Source organism: Branchiostoma floridae, chromosome 7 (assembly GCF_000003815.2).
Source record: "Branchiostoma floridae strain S238N-H82 chromosome 7, Bfl_VNyyK, whole genome shotgun sequence".
Classification (NCBI taxonomy): Eukaryota; Metazoa; Chordata; class Leptocardii; order Amphioxiformes; family Branchiostomatidae; genus Branchiostoma; species Branchiostoma floridae.
The window spans coordinates 8,616,153-8,625,968 of record NC_049985.1 but is presented as its reverse complement, the minus strand read 5'-3'; the positions used below and the strand labels follow the sequence as shown (position 1 = coordinate 8,625,968).

The 9,816-nt window shown below is 41.6% G+C and overlaps 1 protein-coding gene across 1 annotated transcript in view; it reads right to left on the bottom strand.

Annotated features, from left to right (window-relative positions):
* LOC118419425 overlaps positions 1–8,365 on the bottom strand; it is a 25,357-nt gene extending 16,992 nt beyond the window's left edge. Inside the window, exons 1-2 of the mRNA XM_035825793.1 lie at positions 8,142–8,365; positions 7,996–8,026 (exon numbers count right to left, since the gene is read on the bottom strand). Coding sequence (XP_035681686.1) covers positions 7,996–8,026; positions 8,142–8,358 — 248 coding nt within the window. The 5' untranslated portion in view covers positions 8,359–8,365. The remainder of the gene's footprint in view (positions 1–7,995; positions 8,027–8,141) is intronic.
* Between the last annotated feature and the right edge of the window lie 1,451 nt (positions 8,366–9,816).

Here is a 9,816-nt window from a genome sequence, read left to right as displayed (position 1 = left end):
CGTGTATATAATTTATAGTCTAGTGACGTTTAATGGTCTGTGCCTGTCCTTTCTATGCAATTACCCCATAACAGTGACGACTATCAGCCAGAGCTCGCCTGATCAGTGTAGGGTCGTGGCACAAGTATATTTTCTATGTTGAATGCAGGCTCTCAGGTCTTACAGGTCTTATATGGTCTTACAGGTCTAAGTATGTAGGCAACCGACAATTATACGTATACCTGATTTCATCAGCAACAAACAAGCTTTCACTTTCATCATACATAGATTAGCTGGAAATGATTAGCTGGAAATGATTAAAGGAAATCTATGACAGCTTTAAACACACAGTTTTGTTCCCGGAAGAAAAGACTCTTTTAGTTTTAATGTAGATCTATACATTCGGATTCAGAATGATACAAGAATGAGACCTTTCCTCGCCAATCTAGTCCAAGAGACACAGTTGAGGGGGGGGGGGGGGAGCATATGTAAGCTTGTCCTTCTGACACAGTTTGAGGGGGGGTTATCTCAGTACAAGGGCAGACTTTCTAAGCATCCATTGTTGCAGTGACTTTTCTTGAGATTTACCCTGTGAGTCCATCGTGTGGCATCAAATGGCAGAGTGGGGTCACGAGTTCCTGGCTTAGATATTGTGTCAAGACATCTTGACATGACCTTCCTTACTCCACCCAGGTGTAAAAATGGGTACCTGACTTCAGTACAGGAGGTGAAAGGCAGTGGAAGAAGAGGGATTGCATGGCTTCCTAACCTAGCCGGGATGGATAACACTCATCATGACCTTATGGCCTTAAAAAGGCTACTAGTATGAGGCTACCTTTATCTTTCATAATTATGAATAGATGTTGGGGTACTTGTAGTGTAGTGTACATTGGCCATTGGCTTCAAACGTAAAAGGTTTTCATAGTGTGCAGTTTCTTACAGAAATTACAGTAGATGATTTATAGTCCAATGCCTTCAAAAGGCCTTCCTGTCCTTTGTATGCAATTAGCCCACAGCAGTGACGAATATCAACCAGAGCTCGCCTGACCATCATGTGACGCAAGTGTATTCTTCATGTTGAATGCAGGCTCTCACGTCTTACAGATCTTATGTATAACTACGAAATATTACGTAATACAAGAATGAGAGTTCTGAGACCTTTCTATCTTGTCCATGGGACACAACTGAGGGGGAGCTTGTTCTGACACAGTTAGAGGAGGGGTTATCTCAGTACAAGGGCACACTTTCAGCCAGAGCTTGCCTGACCATTGCAGGGTCGTGACGCAAGTGTATTTTTTATGTTGAATCAAGGCTTTCAAGTCTTACAGATCTTATCTATAAGTATAACTATGAAACATTACGTAGGCAGCCGACAATTTAACACCTGATTTCGTCAGCAACAAACGAGCTTTCACTTTCGTCATACCTACATTTTCTATATCAATAGCTGGAGATGATTTAAGGAAATCTACAACAGCTTACACATACATCTTTGTGCTAGGCGTGAGGAAAAGACCCTTTTGGTGTATACATTTGGATTCTTTTTCTTGCCCATCTTGTCCATAGGACACATGTACAGTTGAGGGGGGGAGCATATGTAAGCCTGTCCTTCTGACACAGTTTGAGGAGGGGTTATCTCAGTACAAGGGCACACTTTCTAAGCGTCCATTGTTGCAATGACCCCAGAACTAATCAGCAGGCTCCTGTCAGTGTACATTCTTCGGGTCAGGCATATTTCCTTCAAGGCTATACACTGTCCCCATTAGACTCAAGGCCAGCCAGGCCTGGAGGAGATCCAACTGGCCCCCAGCCCGGAATCCAGGCCTCATTATGACACCAATTGACATCTAAAGACCTCATTAAAAGATGTATAACGCAAGGTGACCAGTGTACATGCACAACCAGTTTGCAGTTAGTTACAAATGTTGCATGCATAGATTTCGGGGCAACTTGTTGAAAAAATTACATTAATGTTACTTCTTTTGAGCAGCAACAGAGTATGGATGAATCATACGATCTCTGTACATGTATCTTGAAATCATATATTTGAATATGTTTGCAACTGGTGTGCAAAAATGTCTGAAAACACTTGTTTGGTTGAAGCAGAGGCTAATAGTTTTGTTAATCCAGAGTGAAAATCAAAGGTTAAGGTGCACTCTCACTGCAGTTGTGTCACGCTTGCGTCACTGCGGGATTCAAAAGGCACACACCGAATTTCAGAGATAAAGAACTAATTTTCTTACTTTGTGTGTATTTTGTCGTCTTCTAAGTCATATTCTTCCGCATTACGCAATATCTAAATTATAAAAAAATTGGAGAAAGTAACAAAACAGTGACGCAGTGAACAAACCCCGCAGTGACACAAGCTTGACGCACATGCAGTGAGAGTGCACCTTGGCTTTAGTGTTACAGCCAATTGGGACAGAAGCAGTGGCCAAGCGCCAGGGCAATGTCAGTGGGACTGAATGGTGCTGACAATGACCATGACCGCTTGGGACAGTTGACTGCTACAAATCAATTCTTAGAGCTTTAGTCAAAGAAAAATCCAAAAAGGGACCATCAAAAAGTGACCACAATGGCCAGGTGGCTGAAAATTTAGTGAAATACAAGTCAGGTGACCTCAGTCTATTTATTTATATGTCTAGTAGTTTATTTATTGTATACAACTCTGACAACTTACATGTGATGTAGTCAACAAACAATATAGCTGAGAAGATGACCCTACAAATAAATGTATGATAGGTATTTTGCATGTATTCCACATACAGAATCTCCAGGACCTGTCCTTCCATTCCAGGACAGAAATTTGTTTGTTGGAATGGAAAATAGTTTCACTCAGTCTGTCCCAAAAGTCCGATCTTCATCGCTCAAAATTGATGAAAATGTAAAGTGACAGATTTCACATACCATGAGCCCCTAAACAATGAGTGGGATGGAAAAAATTTTAAGCCGGAGACAGCGAGACAGATCTGTCCACTATATTTTGCAATTTCCTCTACATTCATCTACATGTGTTTACTCAGGCCAAGGTCTGATGAAAGCTCCTTGCTCAGACCACTATCTACTAACACTGCATCATGCAAGAAAAATCAGTGTTCATATGTGATCATGCATTTGGGTGGGTCTTTGCTGCTTAGGGCATATGATCGCCCAGTATGTGTACCAATCTTCCACTAAGCTTCTTATTTAGAGCAAAGACTTAGACCTAAGACATGGTTAAGAACAAGACTCACAGTGTCAGGCCTCAGACATAGTCCATATGTCTCTTTTGGCCTTGACCACACCAAAGGCACTGGAGACATTCCTCCCTGTTCTTTGTGAACATTTTTTCGATACCTTTCGTCATGTCATAATATCTTGCTATCAAGGGGATACAAACATCAGGCCTGGCTTGTGTTACAAAAGTAAGGCTGGGCATTAAATACCTGTAGCCATAACATAAGACAAATGGCAAAAAAAAGTGATTTCCATTTTATTTGATGTCAAAACCCCAACTGGTTCCATTTGACTTTTGCACAAAATTACTGATTTTGTCTTGTGTATGAAACATCACCAATTTTGCTTGTTGATTGAAGCATTAATGTCTCATGGGAACTAAAAATGGTGGTTGCTGATAGATAAGAGGTTAGCAGAGGTTCTTTAATTAAGTACATGTACAGATTGGATGGGACTGTTCTAATGTGGCCTATGTCACGACTGAGCATGGTGGGCTGCACTGGTTGATTAGGGTGGGACAAGTTCATTTGACCGATTGCCCCAGGCAGGTGAAAGTGCTGACCAAGCCAGTGGATACCCTTCTCAATGATTTTCTGGTTGCCCTACACCATCGTTCAGATATTGCAAAATTTACAAATCCTCAAATACCCTTATCTTGGTAAATACAGTGCTTTGTGTTTGGTTTTATCAATCACTGGGACTTAAGGTGTTCTGTCCTATTTTTCAGAGAAATATGTCATCTAAATTTCAGGCCAGTTGTTTAAGGCCATTGGAAATGACCATGTACTTGCCCTATAGAGCCAGTGAATTTTTTACAACTTGTTGCAACCCTGCAGGTGGTTGGCAGGCCAGGCTTGACTACAGTAACTGTTTGTTTCCCCCGTGTCCCAGTATCTAACATTCCTGTCAAGTTCACTGCCTTAATCACCTGGGACTCAGGACTGGCGTCACTGCGACTTCCTGCCAGCGTACCAAAAAGAAGGCATTGATGTCATCGAGTGACGTCAAGAATTCAGATATCATCCCTGTTTTTCCTTCAACAATTAGACACCTTTCCTTCATGTGACCAAATCACTTCCAGAAACAACAGGCCGGGCATTAAGTTCAAGGCTAGGGAGCAACTTCAAGCACTAAATACCAACAGCAGTGCACCAGGAATTCCCCATGCTGCCCTGTCCACGCAAGCAAAAGGTCTACTGGGGCTGGTTGCCATTGGCAAAGGTAAATATATTTCCCATTTACCAAACCACAGGAAGCCTGCAAAAGTTCAAGTCAGGAAATTCTATCTGGCTCTGGACCAGCTAGCCAGCATGGGTCGACAGGACGGCTCTGCTGGGCAGACATCAAAACACAAACTTCACCTTAGCTTCTATCAGAAATGTCTACAAAAAATTCTAATTGGAGGAAAAACAGACTCCATGTGGGAGCCATAGTACAAGAACTTGAACTATAGTTTGGAGACTGAAGTGCTTACCACTGTGAAAAATTCAGAGCTTTTTCAAAATTTCTTCTTTTATGTTTTTTCATTGATTATACAAGTAAGGTTGTTGTCAGCATGATCAATTTCAACTGGTAGTCTTTTCTACCCAAATAACACACATTTTATATGGGGAAAGTCCTATATCTTTGGGCTTTGGCAGAATTCCAGGCAATCGAAAATAATGGATGGTCCTTTTCAGTGCACATGTGGCAAACTTGTAGTATGTCAAACAAATCTCTTCTGTAGTGTTTTCTTAAACTCAGTGGTCACTACCTAACAAGTTTACGTCATAGCAACTTCAAGGTTATGACGTAAGGAAGAAAAATAAACTTGAACCCCACACCACCCAGGGTTCATGAATCTGGGCAAAATGCAACACACATGCAGAAAGGGGCATCCGGTATTCAGTCTTGAGTAGTTGACAAATGTTATCTCTTTCCAAATCAATACACCAGTTAAATTTCTTGGTTCACAGATTTTTTTATAAATAAAAAAAAAGATATTCTTAACTGGAAAAACATCATGAACATAAAGCCTGCAGGTGTGTGTTTTGGTGTACTCAGGTTTATGCAGTGGACATGGACATATTCAAGTTTTCCTCCCTGCCCATTGCATTTATGATGTCCGATCGCAACATTTTTGCTTTAAAAAATCTGTGACCCAACAAATTGAATTGTATGGTCCAAAAAATCAATATCACATAAGTCATTACACAAACAAGGTTTCATTGGAAAACATCAACATCAGATTTGCCAGACATCCAAATCCCAGTCAGTGTATATGGCTGTAATACTTGGATGCTGTTGGAAGAGATGGAGCAGAAAAATCCAGGAATTCGAAGTGAAATGCATGCTAAAACTACCATGCAGTATGCATCACCTATAGGGGTGGGGACCTTACATCATACTGCTCCAAAACTGTTTTTTTCTTCTTGGCCTGGTCTGAAAAATTTGGACCAATTTGAATATGAACACACTACATCTTTATTGCCAGGCTTCCACACATTTTGGTGTTTACCAGTCCAAGAAAATAACATAGCTAAGTAGATTAGAGTCTTCTTTCATTTAGAGTAAAAATATACTAGTAGTCATTTCTACAGTCAAACGTACAGAGGCAGTTAGCCTTGTTTACATGAAGATAGGATTTTGGAACTTGAATACTCCACCAAACAGAGTCCTCTATAGCGAAATGGACCATTGGTCTGAATATTGCAAATTCACAAGTTTCCACAGACAATCAAGTCCAGGTTCAGGTTTGACCCTGGGCCTGATCATCTCTCAGGACCTGAACCGGACCTGGACCTGAATTTTCTACCAGTACCCACGGGTCCCTGACCACATACATGAATCATGTGAGGGGAAAAGTACCAAGCAGCGATGGCCCCAGGAACCACTGTGGCAAAAGTCAAGAGACCCAAGCTCCAGTGGTTAAGCCAGGTGACACCACCACAGCCTGTCTAACTAGTAAGACAATCCTGGAGGGCAGTCTCTGGAAGGAGGGTGACGACAGAGGCAACAAAGAAAAACCTACAGGCCGACATCAAGGAATGGACAAATCTCAACCTGCCAGACAGGCTGACTCCTACATCATAGAGATGAGTCTGAAGGCAAATTTTCACGTCTATTTTGTCCCCCTAGCCTGGATGCCAGACTATTTCCAGGGCCTACACAGGCCAACTGAGTTAGACCCAGCACGATAGATATTAAGATCAAGCTAAGGGTCTGGTATCCAGGTTATTGTCACCCAAACAACCTGGAGAAATTTATGAGGGACTTCATTGGTAGTAAACATGTAGGTATGCAACCACAACAAATAAAAGTGGCCCTGGTTGGGTTGCAACATGTAACACCTTTACCTATCAAGTCACTAGTATATATTACCCTTACTTTTGCTGTTCCACATTGCCAAAGGTGATGAACCTTTCAAATAGCGACCTTATTGTCAGGGTTCGAAATACACATACCGGTAGTTAACTTGCAATTTGCATGTAATTTTTTAGATTTGCATGTAAAAATATTCTGAACTTGCAATCTTGCATGTTGAAAATGCCTGGCCTATAGTAGAAATACTGAGGCCATGGTGCCTCGTTGTTTGTCTTACAAGGATTGTCACCAGTCGTCAGTAGGTGTTATAAATAATCAAATTTGGCTTTGCTGCAAACTTACATGCTGATTATGTGGATATCTTTCCAAAATTTCAAGTTCTGTCTGAATTTTCATGTGCCGATTTTTGTCCGTCAAATTTTCAAAAGTAACAGAATAGGAAAAATCATTATCCGTCCAGAGCAGCAAAATTCCGCCAAATGATGGATGCTAGCTAGAACATGGCAGTATAGACTAGTTGTATTTTGCATGTAAACTTTTCAAATTGCACGTAAAATTCTTGCCAACTTGCAAGTTTGCATGTAGCAAAATAAAGTATTTCAATCCCTGATTGTGAAATATTTTTTGAGGGGAAGGATAAACACGTTAGATTTTAGGAGAACCAAAAATGTTTAACTGTACATTCAGAAGGGCTGACAATGGTTAAGAGTTGTAAAAAGGAGTCAATTGATCGTCCTGGTGTATTCATGTATTCATAATCATAGGTAAATTGCCTGGTAAAAATAGGCTGCAAACAACAAGACATTTTGTTGTGACTTTGGGGCAATCTGGCTTTCCACTAGAGAAATGTCAATAATGCTAAACCAGACAGTGAGTATGTGTGTGCTTGAGAATAAATTCTATGATTGTGTGAACAATGTGTTACGAATAATTAAATCAACTAAACATGCCCTGTGCGTAGTTTACTGACAATGCTTAGTGTTGAATTAGAGCAGGCCAGATTTGATTATAAAGGTGAATGGCTAAATTGCTCGCTACGCCTCAAGAAAAAAGACATAGCTCGATGCCTGACGTACATGCAGCCTCTGTACAGCTGGATGGTTGACGTAAGCGATCTTGTGTAGCTATGTTTTTTTTTTTTCTTGAGGCGTATGACTATGAGACATAACGTTACTTTTTTACTTTGTTCGCTTAATCAAGATGGCTTGTATCAGGCATCCAGCTACAACTTCAAGTTGAACCACTAGTTACATATGGCCCCCTACAAGAAGTTTCTGTGAAGATTTGACATCCCCAAGCCACTAATTTGTATCTCTGCAAGCCAGACTATAACTTGGGGCTTATGCTTCGGCTCCAGCGCTAGCACGATGTAGGTGAGCCAACACACCCCCTACACAAATGGTACACAAAACCATGCAAACACACACACACACACACACACACACGCGCACATATCAATCAATCAATATCCTTGATGTGATTTTAAAAAGCTCTCACCTTCCAGAAGCAGTGTAGTCACAGTAGGTAACTGTAATGTGAAAGAAAAGAATATGGTCACATTGAAAAAAGTATAACACAGAAAATTTCGTGGGAAATGTGACAAAAATACCCCTCCAGAGACCACAACGTCAACGTGCCGGTACCTCGGCGTGGGCCGAACGGACCGGCAAACACCCGGTCCCGCCCGATTAAACTTTCGTCCACGTATTTCATGAGTTTCTCTCGATCCTCGGTCGTCATCCTGGTGTGTGCAGTCGGCAGTGCGGTGGGTAGGCTGTAGAAGGTTCGGTTCGCATGTGGCAGAGTTACTCGTCTGCCCCTGAGGGTTTCCATCTTGACTTTATATAAAGACCAGGTCATGGGGCAATGGACAACACCACTCTTCAGCAGGGGGTTATGGCTGACACAAAGCTGCAACAGGATTGTGAGCGGTCTCACAGCGACACTTACCTTGTCCGACCAGTACTGCAGTATAACAGGCAACAAATTTATGTGCATTTTATCTTATCACATGGGGTCGAGGGTGCTGTATGCAGAACGACAATAGAAGGCAAAGTAAGAAAAAAAAGAGAGCTCCACGACCTTATCCTTTCGCCAAATCATGTAAACCTTCACAACTGACAAATCATCAAGGTTTTTGTTATTGTGCAAATGTGGCCCTGATCTTAATAAATTGTGTTACAGTACTTGTTTATCATCTTCTCAGCCCTAATAACAGAGGCTGTCCGAAGTATGAAAGTCTCAATTCAAAAGAAGGCTATTCAACCTTTTTTCACACGCGATATCCACATGACTTTGTAACGTTAAATGCATGGAATTCCTCAGTGGAGTTACTGCAATAAATGTAAATGCAGAACACGAACTTAAAACCACCGCGAAAAGTCCTTTTTCCGCTACCGAGGAAATCAAATCCCCGCGAACTTAAATGCATTTACAGTGTGCTATTTTCTCATATATTATGCAAGTTAGGAGCAATGTTCCAGTCCAGAGAGAGAGAAAGAAAAAAATGAACGCTACCGAAAACATAACCTTCTGGTGAAAGTAATCATGCCCCGACCCCAACAGTTATTTTCCTGCCCTGTGCTACAAACGTTCGGGCCAGGGCCTGTAGGTGAGGTATTACCAGCGCCAAGCCGAGATCGTGTTCCAGGAAGCAGCTACCTGGGGTTATTAATCATCCGGTCCCGGCTTTTAACGTCTATCAGAGTAGGAGAGACGTGCGATGCCGTGAAGAAAGCTTTCCGGGAATTTTGGTTGTGTAACAGGGAAGTTCAATGAAAGAGGAAATTAAAAGTACGATTATATGGCGCCGCGGCGCAACAAGATCCCCATGCGCCTTTCAGGTTCTTCAAACATATGCATTAGTGCGAAGATAGCCCGATCCTTTCACCATATTCAGCAAATATAATGATACGATTAATGTCACATTGATTGCAATGGTACAGCGACTCTGCAGAAGAAATTACATCTTGGCATAGCACCCCTGCTAAAGTCAGAGCGACGTTAGCACGGCAACTTTTATAATATTGAAGTCATTCCTACAATAGCACACTGATCATTTGTGACACAGTACGACTCCGATTAGAAATACTACATTTGTTTGCGTCTGGAAAACAAAAGATAAGGACCTTAGAATTAACATACTGTCAGCCATACATGAGTAATAGTGCAGATAAATCCTTTTATTCTACCTCCAGGCAAAGTTCAGCATAATGGACGAGCAAGCAATAATCATCCACCAAACTGCCTGTCAAATGGTTCAGTAAGTCCCACTAATCACAGCCTGAAATGTGACACCAGATAGGCTGAGTTGCTGCC